At 46.9% G+C, this 18,450-nt stretch overlaps 1 protein-coding gene across 15 annotated transcripts in view; it reads right to left on the bottom strand.

The window, feature by feature from the left end:
* The window catches only part of rapgef2b (Rap guanine nucleotide exchange factor 2b), a 102,613-nt gene that overhangs the window by 30,275 nt on the left and 53,888 nt on the right, over positions 1 to 18,450 (bottom strand). For 10 of the 15 annotated variants that reach the window (XR_007031401.1, XR_007031403.1, XR_007031402.1 and 7 more), the window contains 2 exons: positions 16,535 to 16,702; positions 10,181 to 10,198 (listed from right to left, as the gene is read on the bottom strand). Coding sequence is in view for 2 of the 15 variants with exons in the window: in XM_047334218.1 (XP_047190174.1) it covers positions 10,181 to 10,198; positions 16,535 to 16,702 (186 nt within the window). In the remaining 13 variants the exon portion in view is untranslated. Of the gene's footprint in view, positions 1 to 1,854; positions 1,952 to 10,180; positions 10,199 to 16,534; positions 16,703 to 18,450 lie in introns of those variants that run through there. The other 5 variants (XR_007031406.1, XR_007031409.1, XR_007031410.1 and 2 more) reach the window with 3 other exon arrangements.

Raw genomic sequence — 18,450 nt, 5'->3', positions numbered from 1 at the left:
GTTTATTTTAACACCGAGCTTTACCGGAAGGACGTAGGAAAGACATCTGTCGAGCAATGCAAAGATTTGCGCTTGGCTACATATAGCTGGTAAACAAATGGCGGGTAAACATGCATCTTTTATACGTATGTTATTCAGTCATGGTTACATTTTGCACAAATCACTATTGGCTCTAGTATCTTGTAGCCTACAGTATATAAGGCCTCAGTGAGGGAAGAGCTGCACACGCACGTGAGGAAAGCAGATGAAGAATGTCACCAACAGAAAACACATCCATGACTATTACAGGAGAATTAAGGTGATTTTTTTTTCTCTCCTCCGTGAGGCATCTTGTGCTCTATGATCCAGGAACCGTCCATCAGTGTGATTTACAACACTGCCGGCCGTGCCTGCGCGTGGATGTCTGTGTGGCGGTGGTCCCGGCGTGTGTGTGTGTGTGTGTGTGTGTGTGTGTGTGTGTGAGCGATGCGAGCGGCGCTGACAGCCGATCAATCCGCTCAAGTGCAGATCATCTCCGCTGCATCCTTTGAAAGAAAAAGGAAAAAAGAAGAAGCAGCTCTGGAGTCGGAGCTGCTTCTTCTAGCACCACGGACAGCGCCACCAGCCAGCAGCGGAACATAAACACACACCGCTGGGTTACAGCTGGTCAATATCAGGAAACAAAAAAAGAAAAGGGACCGGACACTCCAAAAATAATAATATCTACAGTATTCTTGTAACGGATCAATAACCTCCCCTCTCTCCCTCTCTCTCTCTCTCTCTCTGTGTGTGCTTCAAAAATAACTCACCCTGCAGGATTCAGGCTGCTGCGATGCCATAACCTGAAGCTCCTAGAGCCTAAAAGGCTCAGATCACTGGATTCATCTCCGCTGCACACATGACATCACCTCGCCCATCAAACCGCCCACATCTACTATTGCTTTTGCCGTTTCTCCCTCTCGCTTCAGTGCAAGATGTCACCTGCGTGATGCTGCTTGATCGGTCGCGGTTAATTTCAGGGGGGGAACGTCTGCCCACGACCGTGCCCCCCCACCGGAGCGTCATAAAACATAATGAGGGGCAGTGGCGTCGGTCGTTAGACAGCGACCCCGCACCGCTGGCTCCGTGCGCGCGTGTCTGCGCATGTCATTCTAGAGTTGAGAGCAGCAATTTTGGCTCCACACCATCGTTGTGAGGACATGTCGGCCTGGTCCTCGCAACTTCAAGGGGCTGTTTGAGGGTTGAGACCTGGTTTTAGGGTTAGGGGTTAGAATCGGGTTTTAGTTTAGGGTGTGGGTTGGGGTTAGGGGTTAGGCATTTAGTCGTGATGGTTGAGGTTAGGGGAAGGGGTTAGGGAATGCATTATGTCAATAGAGAGAGACAAACGTGTGTGTGTGTGTGTGTGTGTGTGTGTGTGTGTGTGTGTGTGTGTTATTGGCATGCCACACTTTCATAGGTTTCACTGCTTTTTTTTTGTATAATCTAATCAATGTTCTCACAATGTGTCAAGCCATGCCAGATCAATAAGAGGAGTCCATGTGTGTGTGTGTGTGTGTGTGTGTGTGTGACAACGAGCACATGGCGGCCGTTCTCCACATACTACAACACACTGACACACATCGGAGGATCGACGGGGCAAATAATGAGCCTCGGATCGAGTCGTTCATGTTTCCTGTCTCGCCCTTGCCCCCCGCCCCCCCCGCCTTCATTCATCTTGTGCATGCGGGCTCGATGGAAATCCGATGCACATCCATTACACGAGCCCGGTTATCACATCTCATGAGGGTCGTGAATGAGGGAGGCGGAAAAAAAAAAAAGAGAGAGACGAGAGGGAGCGACGGGGATAACAGAAGAAAACGTCGAAGGGCCACTCACCGGGGTTTTATCTGGCTGCTGGCTCGGGACTCCATTGCTGTCCGCTGCTGCTAATGGTTTCATAGTGAAGAAATGTGCGCCGGGCTAGAATCTAACATCCCGCGGCGCAGACCCCCACATCCATCCCCTCTGTCCCCCTCCTCCCCTCGGCTGCGCCGTCTCTCTGGAAGGAGGCGGCGGCGGCGGCGCGACCGTTCTCGGGGAGTATCCGCGCTCCCTGTCGGCCCGATTACGCACTCCACACGCCGACGACCGGCTCCTGCGTTCACTCCTGCCTCCCGCTGCGTCGCCCCGGAGAGAAAAATCTTTTAAAAACCCCAGAGATGAAGAGGAGGAGGAGGAGGAGGAGGAGGAGGATGACGACGAGGGAGGAAAAAATTATCCTTTTTTATCCAAGCGATGAAAAAGCGCACGCGGCGGCGTCGTCGTCTCTCTGCGCGCACTCGACGATCACATCTCCAGTCGGAGAGGAGCCGCCGCGGCGCGCCGAGAGGAACGAGGAGGGGAAGAAGAAGAAGAAGAGGAGAAAAAAAAGATGAGGGAAAAATGGCTGACGACACTTTCACTCACGTTTGCTTCCCCTCCGCCTCTCTCCGTCTCCCCTCCCTCTCCCGAACAGTGACGGCTCCGCGCACCGACAACACACCAGCGCCTTTTATATGCACCATTAGATCATGTGAGGACCCGAGACGCCTGCAGCCTCCACCGAAGTACAGGACGTCAGACCCAGAGGTTTGTTTGTAACGGGAGCAGGGATGAGGGGGGGGGGGGGGGGGGGGGGGGGTGTCAGGAGGGGAGGAGGGGATGGTGGCTGTGGTGGTGGTGGTGGGGGTGGGGGGGGGAGTCAGGACCTCCTCCCCGCCTGACAGAGATGCTGTGAGAGCAGCCACTCTACGTGGCTGTGCTCCTCTGGAGGGTTTACAACACAGAGAGATGAGATGGAAAGAGGAGAAGGGCGGACGAGGAGATGAAAGTGAGATGAAGTGAGCTGACACACAAAGAGAGAGCGGTGGGAGGATGAAAAGATAACAGGAAAAGGTAGAGGTGGGGAAAAAAGGATGATAGAGAGGGATGGACGGATAGAGGGAGGGAGGAGAGGAGTCACAGCGAGAATAATGCCATTATCACGCTCACTTCGGCGCAAGAAAGCTGCTGGAGACGGTTGGCATAGTAACCGCATAAAGGGGAGAAAAAGTCATTTCCTGGGCGGGGGGGGGGGGGGGGCGCGAAACTGAGACACGGAGCACTTCCTCTTGAGGGAGTGAGAAGTAGAGGTGTGTAGACGAGGAAGAGCGTGGCCTCGCTTCTGGAGTAGAAGAAGACGGAGCAGCTGGAAGATAAAACGGGGGGCAGAGGAGGGAGATGGAGACGGGCGGGCAATGATGTCACTCCCGTCGCCGTCGCTCAGCTGGAATAGCCATGGCAACTGGGCGAGCACGAGCCCCCCGCAACCCGACTAACCACCAACCCGCCCATTCAGGCCCCCCCCCCCTTCTACACACACACACACACGCACCCTCCGGGGCCTTCAGTTGCTGTGGCGACGGAGGCAGCGAGACACAGCGACATGGAGGGAGCGATGAAGGGAGGGAGGGAGGGGAGACGAGTGTGTTTGCAAGAGAGACAGAGACAGAAAAAAAGTGGCAATAGACTCTCTGCCACTTCACTTTCACTCTCACATACGTCAATGAGCAGCAGCAGCACCAGCAGCATCGCTGACACGGCCTCTAATAACAAACACACAACCCTGCTCTGCTTTGTGAGAGCAGGAGCAAAAGATGGAAATGTGCTTTGTATTACTATGCATGTGTGTGTGTGTTCAGGCCGCAGGCGCGTGCCTCTGGAGACTGGATCCATAAAAGGCCTCATATATGTGAAGGTCTCACTCCTGACAGACAGAGATATGAGGAGGGGGGCGATATTTTAAATGACAACAACACATCACAGGTCACAGAGACGGTGAACCTGCTACAGTTCATATCTACTTCAGTCCACAACCAAAAAAAACCCCCCACAAATAAGGTCTTAATATTACCAACTGGAGGCGTCAGACGAAGATGGAGCACATCAGCAAAAAGTGGACGTGACATTTACAATTTTTATTTCAGTTTAAAATTCGGGTTGTTTGTCATTTTGCTGTCAAATCACCGTCCTGCATTTTTTTTGACAGTGAGTGCCAGTCAATTTTCTGTCATCTCGCTCCGTCGCGGTTATTTTCTTGTCATTTTGACGTTTTGATAAATGCCGGGACAGAACAGGAAAGTGGACCTTCAGCACAGAAATAACAACACAAAACTCTTCACTGCACAAAAAATAAAAAAACGAGGAGCTAAAACACGTTAGCACTAAAGCTGCTCATCATTAAGACTATATCAACATGAAATCAAGCTGTTTTTATGATGTTTAAAATCATGTATTGATCATTTAGAGCTTCTCAAACCGGAGGATTTGCTGCTTTCTGGTCTTGTTTGTATCAGTTTGAATGGGCAGTTTTCGGTAGCTATCATTTTGAAGATTAAACAATTTATCAAGATATAAATATATTATTATATATAAATATATAATAAAAAAAGTAAAAAATAAACCCTTGGTTATCTGTATTTATTATCTATTCTTGATGAATAATTTACATTGAACAAAAATGGTTTAAAAGCCCCCAAACACAGACAAATATCAAAATATATTAAATTCTTTCCGACACATTAATGTTTTGTGTGAGCAGGCAGCTCCTGGCTGCTCTGCCTCAGACAAAGCCTAGAAAGCAGTGTAATACTACTACTACTGGCTGGGTTTGGAGCCGCTCCAGTCAAAGCAGTGGGGAGGTGAGTGGGAGGTTGTGGCGGGGGGGAAGGGGAGGAGGCTGGAGACCCGGGTATGACATCACCTCTTCTGCCCCCGAGCCATGATGTAATGTATCAAAACAACAAAAAGAAAGAGCTCAGGTGCTTTTGCTGCGCAGCCTCGGTCATTAACGTCTCCAGCATCCTTACATCACCGCGGCAACGGGGTTTTGCGTCTAGGGAATATCAGACCCTCCCCCCCTGTTCATTGTTTAAAGCTTTCTAGGAACAAACAGGCCATTTCTTATACTGACTAATCACATGCTAAATGTAAAGCAAAGAGGCAGCGGGAGCATCGATCTTAAGAGGATTGTGACAGTGATGTGGAAAACGCCACTTCAGAGAATAACACAAATGCACTCACGCTCAATTGCAAGCGTGTGCTAAACGCACGAGGTGGATGGATGGAGGGGGGAGGGGGCGGGGCCTTGTCTGCCATTTGTAAACAGTCTGCGAACCCTCCGGCACGCCTGCAGCCGCCCCGTGCGTTTACAGCCCAGGCCACGTGATGGCTTTTTGTTTGCTGACGTGTGGCATTAAAACCATAAAAACCTCATTACGCTTGCAGGATGACACCAGGGCACACACAATGAACACCCACCCACGTACACACAATGAACACCCACGTACACACAATGAACACCCACACCCACACACACACAATGAACACACACACACACACACACACAATGAACACACACACACACACACACACACACACACACACACACACACACACACACACACACACACACACACACACACACACACACACACACACACACACACACACACACACACACACACACACACACACACACACACACACACACACACACACACACACACGCACGCGATGGTAGAAAGAGTGACCATTACATTAGCGACATCTTTCATTTGCCTTCACCTTCTTTAACCCCTGAATTCAACTCTTAACATTCATGTACACAGACAAGGAACATGATATTCTTTCCGCATTACGACCACAACGCAGCTGAGATCAAACGGGGTTTGGTACTCGCAGAGCATTCACATTAACAATCAGATGCATATACTCGCACTTACCAAGTGCTACTGTACAAAAAAAAAAAAAAGGAAACCCTCAACCAACCATCACTGTCATATCTGGGCTACGTGCATATTTCCCCCATATTCTGTGGCTCGATAGCAGGCGAGGAGACACGGAGTGAAATACTGCCAGAGCACACACTGGCCAGAGGAATGCTTTGATTTCCCTCCAACTCAAACAGATTTTGTGTGTGATCGATTTATGTAAGCGATTTGGAATATGACAGGTCTTCTTTGAGTTTTTTTTTATTTTTTCCGTCCAACCCGCTGATATGAACAGTGTTAAATTTATCTCGGATGGTACGAGTAATATTTTCTAGGGCTGCAAGTAACGATTATTTTCATTATCGATTAATCTGTTGATTATTCGATTACTTGTTTCGTCCATAAAAATGCCATAGAATGGTGAAAAATGACGATCGTGTTTGATGATGATGTTTTGTTTTGTCCACACACCAAAGATATTCAGTTTACCGTCATGGAGGAGCAAAGAAACCAGAAAATATTCACATTTAAGAAGCTGAAATGAGAGAATTTTGACCTTTTTCCTCCAAAAAACTACTTGAACCAATTAATGGATTATCAAATTAGTTGGCAATTAATTTAGTAGGCGATTACTAATCGATTAACTGTTGCAGCTCTAATATTTACCCTCTGAAAGTTAAAGTGTAAGGTTAATGTTATTCTACTTTTTTTTCGGGGTTCTGTAGTTCATTTGTGCTAAATTCTACAAGCGAAAATTGTTAAGGACTAATGTCGTGGCTAGTTTTTTTTTTAACAGGACAGCGGTGAAGCTTCATGGCACATGGGAATATAAAATACATATCAGGCTCTGGATGCACAGAGAAGAGGATTTTTTCTAACCAGGATAGCAGGAAGGACACAAAGCCAGAATATGACAGCAATACACGGAACCAACCAGCCTGAGTCTCAACAAATAAAACTTCATCTCACACAGTCTTATCCGACTTGCAGCGAGTGTGAGCAGCAAATTCTTCCGTGACTCGCTCAAGAAAGACTTCAACTCGCCGTGGACACACGCCGGCTTTTACCGGATCAAGCCCACTCTCGCGTATTGATCTGCGCCTCCCCTCGTCGGCTCGAGTGTGAACGTGTAAGCCAGCAGAAAGCCACACGCCGAGAGGAAACGCAGCGCGACCGACTGCCAGCGCGGTGCATTAATCCCTGACATCGGCCCCATTACGACGCCTCTAAATTGCGTTGTTAGGACGAGAAAAGACGATCTAATAAAGAGACTAGGTTCTCATAGCTGCTGCGGCCCGGAGGGATTATTTCATCCATCAAGCTGTTGTCACCGGCATGCTGCTTTGGAAAAAAAAATTACTTGGCAGAAACACACGCAGCCAAGACGCGGTTTAAAAAAAGAAAAGAAAAGGAGATGGTGTAAGGGTGTATACTGTAGGTGCACAGGGGGGCGAAACATCTGTCGTACACCTGCAACAAGCTGCACAGATCACTGTGGGGAATGAACGGAGATGTCTTTGGAAAATAAGTGATGGAGTAAGGTTGAACAGTTGATACATAACTCGAGGCTTCCGGATCAGGTTATAGAGTAACTGCGGAGGGTCGTGACCTGGAAGTCTTTAAGTCGGTCAGCTACAGGAAGCAAGTTTCACCCTTGTGTTTCTTGGCGAATATTTCGTGTCCATTTTCCGTTTAACAGAAGAAGGTCAAACGCTTGCAGTGGAGCTAAAGGTACAGTACTAAGATAAACAACTGACAATTCAAATTCATTGTCATTAAAACGGCAAATTACAATGCAGGCTGTATTAACCATTAAGTAAACAGGTTTGTGTGGGTTATGTGTTGCTTGCATGATCAAAACCGCTCTGGCTATTCCTTTTTAAAAAGATTGCAGACACGACTAAAACCTCAAGCCAGTCTGTTCTCCATCTCTTATCGCACGCTCAGACCAAATGGGACGCGTCACTCGCGCCGCTCCGCTCGATTTGGAATACTTTTAACTAAAGCGAAAGATTTGCCGGACACGATGTCGCGAAACCCAATCAGCGTTGAGATTCTGCCGACATCACTGACGCGTGTGTCCAAAAGAGGACGGGCGATTATTCGTTTTGGTTTGGCCTGAACGCACCATTACTCTGACATGCTAGTGTAAGATAGCAGCATTGTGGCGGTGCTACATCAGAATAATATTATATGAAAGTGTGATTTTTTTTTCCATGTCTGCATGTTTCAAACTGAACTAAAAACACCAAACCGTTACGATCACAGCCGTTTTTGTCATGGTCTTTGTCGGCATAAAGATGCATATGGGGGACTGCGAACCCAACATGAAACAAGACAGAGACGTACAAATTTCATTTCAGACCCATGGGGAAAAAAAACCTCCCATCTCTAACCCTTATTTCCCCCAGAAACGCAGACCAGGCGTCGTTATTAAGGTCTCGAGTGTCGCCTGCAGCATCCGCCGTCGTCTAACACCGGCTCAACACTGAACCGAACAAACGGTTTCTGCTTCCAGTTGTTCAGCGAGAGATTGGGATCAAATTTAAGTGACACAAACGACAACAACAACAAAAAAAAAACACACACACACCCACCGGCGCGCTTTGTTATCCCCGCCGCGCGGACTCATTACCATCTAAATAAATGTCATCCGTCATCCCGTTTGAAAAAAGAGAAAAAACTCGACTCTCAAAAAGGTCTTTTTGAATGTCAAAACTGACATGAAAAGCACATCAAATGTCAGTAAGTGTGTTCTGAGAGAACGAACCGCCGCCGGTTGGGAAAATGAGCATCGCTTCGGTTTCCTCGTCTTCACCTGTATCGTCGAGCCTAAACTCCGGCCCCAAAAATATCCGCTCCACTACCGTCAAAGCGGGAAAAAAAATGTTTGATACGTTTCTATGAATAACTAGAAACACTAGAGTCGGCTTTTGGTGTCTGTGCTAAAAAAAAAAAAAAAAAAAGAAAAAAGGAGATGAGCAAGGAGAAAGAAGAAAAAAAAAGGAGGGCCGACTGAAAATGCATATTTCACCGTGTTAGATAATATGGAAAATAAACGTCTTGAATCAATCACAATGCAAACGTTTGACAATGAACTCATTTTCGCTGTCTTTTGACCAATTTCAAAAATAATTTAAACGCTCTAGAGCTGAAACAATTAGCTGATTAATCGGTCTAAACTAAATGAGTCGACAAATGACTGAAACTCAAACTCAATGTGTCTGCGCGACGAGAACAAGCGATTTAGATTCTTCAAGTGTAACGTGCATTTCTGTTTTAGGGACTCATTGGGAAATATAATGGATTCATGGGGAAAATAAACATTAGCCGCTGAATACATTTGAGTCCGAAGCACCCGAAGATGAAGGGGATGCGTGAAGGCACATGTACAATGAAGCGTTTCCGCTTTCACCGCTGCCGCTCCGACACAATGTCTGTTTAAAAAAAAGAAACGGGAGGCTTTTGTATCTGTGCACAGCTGCAGCAGAGCAGGTTGTCACAGAGGACGGCTCTAAAAATAGGAGCTCGGCTTTTCCCCCCACGGCCCCCGAGAGTGGCGGGTCGGCTCGCTCCGCTCTCGCGTTTCTCAGCGGCTCTCGACTCCTCAACACCTCGAGCTCGGATCTCTTCGGCCTCAGGACGACAAGGCTGACGCGGGACACGTCGCCCTTTTCCCGATCTCGGTGGTGATGCTGCATCGTTTAAACGCTCTAACGGCCGAAGCGCGTGAAGGCAAAAGATGTCGGCTATGCCTTCAAATAGCTGCGTGGATCCCTCGGGTGAGCACCTTACCCAAAAGCCGCCGCCGTCAAACACTTGGCGCATTACCAGCGCCATCAGTGAATCGCTGCGACGCTGACGCCATGCGCACACAGCGGGAGCAGCAAGAGCCCAAAGAGCCCGAAGACGCAGTCAACAGCCTTATCGGGGACATCAGCAGTGTTTCACATGCCACGCACCTCAATCAGCTAAATTGTCGGCCATTATCTCAGTTTACAAGGCCGTGAGCTGCGCCAGAAGTGATGCTTATCATCTGGGGGTTGGTTTGTTTTTTCTGTCGTCGCTTTGCCGAGCTGATGAGGTCTGCTCTCAAATCGAGCATGCTTATTGCCAGACCCGAAACGGGGAAAACACGCGTGGAAGATGAAACCCTTTTTTTCCCCAATTTGTGTTGCTGTTGGGGTTCGATGGTTGTGCGGCGCAGGCTCCTTCCCTCCTTCTTCGCCCCTCGTCAGCCGCCGCGCCAGCAAACGGAAGGGGTTCATTAAGGGACTAGTCTACAGATACAACACATGGGCAACAGACGCAGATAGAAACCCCACGGACAGAAGCACAAACACAGACCAGGGCTAGGAAAACGCAGACGACGACGACACACTCACACGTATAGAAACACAACGGACAAAACATTGTTAACACTGATACCGTACCTGAGCTTTATTGCATTCCTGGGAGCCGGGGGGGTTGAGGAGAGAGCAATGGAACAGAAGAAGAAGAAGAAGGAGATGGAAGTTATCAAACGTGCAGCTCGTCAAGTCGAGGAGGTGAAGAAGTTGCGGTCGAAAGATTCGCTGACACGTCAGAAAGTAAAACGGTCACAACGATGGCATCGTGAATGTCACATGCTCGCTACTGAACAAGCTTGATGAACACGTGTGAAGTTGGAGCCCTTGACTCTCAGATTAGGTGAGTCGATCCCGGTCTGTACTGTCTCTGTGTTTTAACTTCGCACAATGAGTTCATCACACAAAAAAAAACCAGTAAAAATCTGCACTTAACCGAGAGAAAATATCCAATTTAAAATGTAGCTGCATGCGTCTGCATCCTGAAATCTTCCTTTGTGAAGGCAAATCCAGTCTATATCTATTGAAAATAAAAGATTCCATCAAGCTGCAGGGAAAATCCTTTCCCTTGTTTATGCACTCTGCACATTAATTAATAGGCTATTGAAGGTGAAAATTCAACGTTCTCACTGCTCTTAGCTGAAGGACGGTTAGGGAACACGCACAGACACGCGCATTATTATTCCACCTTGCACGCACACCTTTTTTTTTTTTTTTTCAAAGCACGCCTTCAGATTACTGAACAGATCACTTTAACTTCTCACCCTCCTCATTACCACAGCAGGACATGTACCAACCTCCAAACCACACAATAATACCCCAATTAAAATATGATATGTTTAGTTTTGAAGAAAAATCTGTACATCTTTAGCCAAATCAACTCAGTTCAAGTACATCAAACACATGTGACTATTTGCTGGTGTATGTGGAATTATGGGTGATTTCTACACATATTTGTTGGGACTCGAGGCGTCGGGACAATCCCCCGGACAAACTGGGACGCCTGGTCACCGCAGATAGGGAGATCAACGGGCTGTTGCTATGAAAATGATCAGGTTTTTTTTCCATCTTCCAGCCTCTCAACCTCATATACCTCTCAGAGAAAAAGGACGACATCTTTACTTTTAACAACTCTCCTTTCGCGTACATCTTGGGGCAATTAAAAAAGTTCTCAGCAGCAATGTCCTCGTCAAGGACGCTCCTGCAGAGCTCCTGGTTGCTGGTGGACACATTAGCAGGTAGAGGGATTAAACCTGTGACCCTCTGATTACCGGGCGGCCTCGATAACCACCAGGCGGCCCGGGCTTCTAGTCAGAAGAAGACTAACAGGAGTATTGATCGTCTGCCTCCTGCTGCTTGTATATTTATAGAACAGCCAGCCGGGGCCTTGGATGCCCTCATGGCCACCGAGTTAACCCAGGGGAGGAATGTTGCTCGTCTGTTTAGGGGGTTTTGGTGGTGGTGGTGGTGTTCCGACGGGGGAGTTTAAAAGAAAGGGTAGAGAAGAGGGACAGTGGGCGAAGGGGATGAAGCCTTGACCGCAGCAACATCAGCGTTTCATCGCAAACCGAGCGACAGACAGGAGCTGCAATAAGACCTGGAGTGAGCGGCCCAGTGGGAGATCACAGAGAAAATGTCTGTGTGTGTGTGTGTGTGTGTGTGTGTGTGTGTGTGTGTGTGTGTGTGTGTGTGTGTGTGTGTGTGTGTGTGTGTGTGTGTGTGTGTGTGTGTGCCGGGTTCGACAGCGCAAATGGCTTTTCATATCACAGGAGCGAGATAGTGTGTGTGAGATAAAGTGCAAAATGGAGAGCAACCGACAAATGTCAATTTTTCTAGATTTGGCGAGGGATAATATTCAAAGATCAAGTGTGTGTGTGTGTGTGTGTGTGTGTGTGTGTGTGTGTGTGTGTGTGTGTGTTAGAGGAAGAGTGATGCTAGAAATAACTGGTGTGTTCACTGTGAACAAGGCACCCGAGTGTTGACCCACTGCTCCGCGCATACAGAATGTTACACACTGACCTCTTTCATTAAACCGTGACTCATCTATGCAAACATCTTCTTTTTTTTTAACACATCTGTCCTTCAAATCCCTGGGCTGCTCGTCTCTCGCTCCTAATCGTGACAAAGTGCTAATTTCAGCTAAAACCATGTACGTGTTCATATTTTCGGGGCATTTTGAGACGAGACCTTCGGCCTCATTACTCAAATCAGAATGACACAATGCTTGGGGCGAGAGCGTATAACTTTCCTCAGTAAGTATATAGTGACATAAAAAAAAGAGGAGGAACTTTCATCATACTGTAAATCAAGAGGGTTTTAATGTTACTCAACGATGGAGGTGTGGTCTCTGACAGTAAATCTGAACGACGCAGCGACGCCAAAGCTGCCAACTTTCACCTTAGAAATACTGCAAAGGTCAGAGCGTTCCTCTCGGGAGGAAGCAGCTGAGGCTCTTGTCGCAGGACAGAGGCTCAGGTGCAACTTGTTCAGGACTTGAAGTGTGTGCGTAACCTCGACTTTACTCGCTGCCAAAATCGTTCATTGAATCCCGAAGGTTGGAGTCATTCACGGGTTTGTGGATGGGATTCAGGATTTTCCCCCAGTGACTGACGTGTGGCAACAAATACGGCAAAAAAAGATTGTTGAGGTCATGCTGTTTAACGTTAATTTACAACTTAATGTGATCACATACTTCCTACATAGCACTTCTGTGCTACCTGTAAATTATGTATACAGGACAGATAGATACTGTACGTCAGTCACTACTGATTAGCAACATAATAATCCTCATGTAATACAGATAATAGCGCTATACTTCAGATGGTGGTGGAGGAGAGTGGGGGTTTGGGAAATCTCTCTCTCTGTGTGTGTCTGTGTGTGTGTCTGTGTGTGTGTGTGTGTGTGTGTGTGTGTGTGTGTGTGTGTGTGTGTGTGTGTGTGTGTGTGCGTGTGTCAGCACTCCCACTGGGAGTCCCACTTCTGGGTCAGCATTACATTTATATTTTAGTTATTAAGCTGGTGCTCTCCAGAGCATCTCACAATGACTGAGCATGTTCACGCACGCACGCACGCACACACACACACAGAGGTCACTGCAGGGGATCAAACCTGTGACCCTGCAGTCACAACCTGCTCTTGCTACATGAGAAGGCCGTTCTGCTATACGAGGAAAAGAAAAAGGAAAAATTTCTTATTTCAGCTTAATGAGTCGATGCAGCACCGAGGACGAAGACCGGCACGTCACATCACATCAGGCTCAAAAAGCCATTAAAGGTTTCACATGAAGAGGTTCACTTTTTTTTATTATAGAATAATTGATCCCATTTCAAATAAACTCTTCCTCACGAAGCTGAACTTTCATATTTGTTTCCTTAATGATTTTTTATTTCTTGCCTTTACAGCAGCAATAACATGATCCGAGCAGAAATGGCTTTTTAAACATTATGGTCATGCCATTATGAAATGAAACAAAGCAGTTTTGTTTACTCTACAAGCCAGGAAATATATCATATTGTGCCAGAATTGTTGTATTTGTTCATCTACCGTTAACACTTATTTTCCTCGAGGATGTATCTACTGTGCTGATTATTTTCTCAATCAACTGATTAGTTTTTGATCTATAAATCAGACAATAGTTAAATAAATTTACATAATTAAGTCTTTGTTAAAGCAAAAAATATATTAAGTTTCCTGCAATGTAAAACTACAGTTAGACAAAGCTATAATTAGAGAATATTTGGAATTTTGAGGTGGGAAATATAGATTTTAACAATTATATGTTATCAAAATAGTTGGATATTATGTTTTTCTTGACGGACTGATTGATTAAATTCCTAACTTTTACAGCTCTAGATGAGTCAATCTTCAAAAAAGCAATTCAAAGACATTACCTTGATGTGTGGGAAGTTGTGATGGACACGTTTCATTATTTTCTCACATTTTTATAAACTTAACAAGTAAAAAAACAAATTGTACCAGCAGCTTATAAAGCATGACATCCATCACCTCGGCCTTAAATGAAACTGTTTTGTCTGCGGAACTTATCGAAGAGCTTTGACGCCTACAGATCAGTGAGTCCTCTGTTGTCTCCACACCTACTTCGATAGGAGTGACTAAGCTGAATAAAAAACCTTGCCCCGCCGAAGACATTTCCATTCTTCAATCCCCAGTCCTCTCCTCGGTGCATTTCTCACCTCTTAAATACGCCTCGGGGAGGGAGGTCTGAGCGCTGCCTGGCATCCGAAGTGCTGGAGAATAGCTTTGCTACGACGACTTCGCATCCGTCCAGATTCGTTGCTCTGTCACTCCGCTCGCCTCCGCCCCTCCTGTCATCGGCGGCGGCAGTGCACTGCACTCGTGCTAAGTTAGCTCCCTTCCCTACTGTACTTCTGAGTGCACTCGAGCAGAGCCCATTTGGGACTGCCGGTTGCCATGGCGCCGCTCCATCCTTCCCACAGGAACAGTGCGAGAGAGCGAAAGAGAGAGTCGAGTGTGCGACGGGAGACGTCGGGCCATGAGAAAGTTCAGTGCAGTCTTTTGAATCAAAAACACAGCCAGTCTAAATTTAGGGAAGCAGGGTGGGGCTGCGAGGAGGCAGGCGGAAGATGATGTTGGCCGCAATTATTCCTTTTTAAGCGCGATTGTTTCACGGCGTTCCAAAAAGAAGAACCGGCACTCTGACAGAACCCCCCCCCCCCCCACGGGAACGTCAGGAATGAGGGGAATGCAGGGAAATTGTGCAGAACAGGAAAACCTCTGTGCGACAACTGCATGCTGGGTATTTTGCATCATTAGTGTGAACATGCTTCGCTTCCTATTCCCAGAGAATGAAAGGACAGAGGGGAGACCACGGCCGGATGCAACGCAACTGCGTGACGACTAACTCTTCTGCTGCTGGAGCCTTCACATGGGTTTTACTCTGCTGGTGATTGGACCTCTAAAAAGTTAAGAACACCAAATCACTTTTCTAGAGTTTGCCTATTTGTATTTGCCTGTAACAAACTGTAAAGGGCATTAATGACGAAAAGTATTGTTTGAGAACAGCCCTCATACTGTATATGAATAGAACAGCAGTAAGAGAATCATCAAACAAGATGCTGTCTTTGCTGACTCTGACAACATTTTTCTCTTCTGCCTTAATTGCCTTTATAACTGACAATCCAGCCACAATATATTCACAACTGTAACTGCCTTACTTCTTTCTGCCAAGGAGGTTATGTGATTGGTTCGTAGGTAGTTAGGTCTCTGCCACTTTTAACAGGTGATTCAATTTTGGAAGGGATCCAGATGTGGACAAGTTCAGTCATATCATGTAGGTCAGATTGAGATGTGAATGCAAGTTTTGGGAGAAACAGCATATAGGTGGGGGATTACTCAGCCATGGTCTGTGTTCTCTGCGCGCTCTTCTTTAATGTATCGAAAAACACCAGTTTTTCAAGCAACAAAAGGCAAAGCTTCTTCATAAATTAAATCCAATGATGTGGACTTTTTCTTTCCTTTAACCAGACGACACATTATAAGTACGAGTGTGAGCCAAAGTCAAAGATAGATTCCTTGTAAAAATGACAAAACTGACTGATATTGGCTTATAATTCCTGAACAACCAGTCAACCCGGTAACAGCAACAGTTCACAGTGATCTGCATTAAAAAAAAGGTTATGTATTGGTATATAGTATTGGAGACGCATCAGGAGATAAGAAAATTGACTCTTTCATACAAACTCTGTCTACTTGTGATCCGTTGTTACAAGTTACATTGTCCACTTTCACCACAAAGGCAAATGTTCGAGAAAAGTCCAAACTGAAATATTGACGATCAAGAAGACCTTGATGAAATTTCCACCCGCCACATTAAAGACACAGCTTTCAAACTGAACTAACTTTATGTCCATTGGTTGGACGGTTGGGTGATGATCACACAGCGACATGCTTTTAGAGTAGGACAAGACATTGATAACATCTCACATCCCAGAAAGCACCATAAGCAGCACAGGACAAAACAGAAGACAGAGATGCTCAAGGAATCTAGTCAGCGACACAGTGAAGCATACAGGAGCTACAGAACACACAGAAATGCAGCAACTCTAAGCTAACAGGGACGTGGAAGACAACAATTTAACACTACGGGGAGGATACAGATCAGAGCAAAAGATTAGGAAAACATGGCCACAAGAGTTCCCCTCTCATCCGTGGGACGACAACCTACAACCTCAGAGTCACTGTAGCTACAGCCGCCAAAGAGAACACAGATCTTCAGCTGTGCCCTGAAGCAGGGCGACACAACGGGGTCTGAAGAGGGAGCATGACACACAGACACAAAGAGCTCAAAACATGAACAACAGGGGCAACGGCGAGCTGCATCTGGCGATGCACAGCAATCCAACAGCAGCGAGCGCGAACCCCCCACCCCCACCCCACACACAAAACTGTGGCGCAACTCACCGTGTGGTACCCGCGGGCTATGGGCGGCTTTCCGGTGGGGTACGGATCCACGGTGTCGATGATCGTCTGCCTCTCCCCCTTTTGGTTGATCTTCCGAAAGCGCCGCCGGGACTGTCTGTGCGAGGCCTGTCGCTGAAAGTATTCCTCATTTTCGTCCATATAGTCCACCTGGAAACGATAGGGAGAGGAGGGGAGGGAGAGAGATATACGACGGGGGGAGTTATTGTCGTCGTCGTCCTCATTCACGCCCATCCACACTCCCATCTCAAAACACAAACACACACTCGTCCCGAAAAAGAACCCCACCCTCCTGTACTCCCTCTCCTCCGCCTCCCTCTCGTTGCATAAAAATAGAAGTGTGTGTGTGTGGGCTGCACAATGCACACCTACGTCAAAGGGTGCTCGCATCACGATAACAGAGACAGCGAGAGAGAGCGAGAGAGAGACCGAGGCTTGAGTGAGGATTTTGGATGGAGGGAGGTAAAATGAAGAGAGAGGGAGGAGAGGACTGATGGGGACTAGATCGGCAGATGCAGATAAACGGAGACGAAGCCTGGCGGAGTGCAAGAGGAACACAGAAACAGAGACGCCGAACTCTCGTCTCTGTGAAACGTATTATCCTCTGTGAAATTGCACGTTTAAAAACGGGATAAAAAGCCATTTTTCCATTTTTAATGAAGTAGGAGGAGGAGGAGAGAAAAAAAGGACATTTCCCCCAATGGAAACTGGCACAGGATGCCACTTTAGCATGGAAGTCGGTGAAGTCATATAGTTTCTCTTAAAGTGTTTCTGGCTAAACGCTACTTAAATGAGACCACGCTGTTCCCCCGCGGCTTTTAGGTCGTGATGGAATGACACATGTAACTTTTTATCTTTTTCCTCTCCTCCTTTATTTTGGGGCCCACTCCTCTCCTCCTCTCTCCTCTCCCTTGCCACTTTCACTGCGGCTTCACATTTCACAGTGCTCAGCCTTTGGGATTACACCGCCAAAATCTCCCCGTCTCTCCCTCTCTGCCGTACCAACTGCTGCCATGACAACGGCAGGGGAGTTGTGTGTGCGCGCGTGTGTGAGCATAAGTGTGATTGTGTGTCTAATTGCAAATCTCTGCGCAACGCGTGTTTGTGTACAGTACGGATATGTGAGCGGCTTATTTTCTTCCTTCATTCCGACGCGTTCGTCTCTTAGCTCTTGTTTTTGTCGCTGCAGGTCGGCATGTGTGTGCCCAATCTTGCAGTGGCGCAACAAAACAAAAAAAGCCAACCCGTCTCGCTGATTATAGGGCGGGTTGGCACCTATAATAGCAAGTGGAGTAAGGCCACCATTTGTCTGCAGTGAGCAGGGCAGAGGGTGTTATTACATGGAGTTGGTGTAGGTCTGATGCAGTAGATCACAGTTAACAGAAGAGCCCCCCCCCGCGCGTTTCTGCAACGCACATTCAAGGAGACACGGCAATTACGGCATGTGAGAGGAAGATTACTGAGATGTTCTGCGGCTGCAGCGGTGCCAACCAGTCGTTATTCAGCACTAATTCAGGACATGGGTTATATTTGATGTTTTCCTCTTTAAAAAAAAAGGATGGATCTGTATGTGAAAGACATGGTGCAGAGAGCCGGTGCATGTGTCGGTGCATGTGTGCACGGGTCAAATGGTCAGTTTGTAGCAGTGTGTGTGTGTGTGTGTGTGTGTGTGTGTGTGTGTGTGTGTGTGTGTGTGTGTGTGTGTGTGTGTGTGTGTGTGTGTGCAGGCTAAAGTAAATGTGGCCAACACACTGTTGCCTGCAACTGGCGGACAACAGGGTAACAAATATGCTAATTATGTTTTACATACTTACTTCCAGTTTTTATTTTAATTTTTTTCATACAAATCAGTTTAAATGCTATTTGTGGAAGTTTCTCAACAAATGACAATAGACGTA

The sequence above is a fragment of the Scophthalmus maximus genome, chromosome 9 (assembly GCF_022379125.1).
Source record: "Scophthalmus maximus strain ysfricsl-2021 chromosome 9, ASM2237912v1, whole genome shotgun sequence".
Taxonomy (NCBI): Eukaryota; Metazoa; Chordata; class Actinopteri; order Pleuronectiformes; family Scophthalmidae; genus Scophthalmus; species Scophthalmus maximus.
Note: the sequence above shows the minus strand (reverse complement) of the source record. Positions and strands in the feature narration are given on the sequence as shown.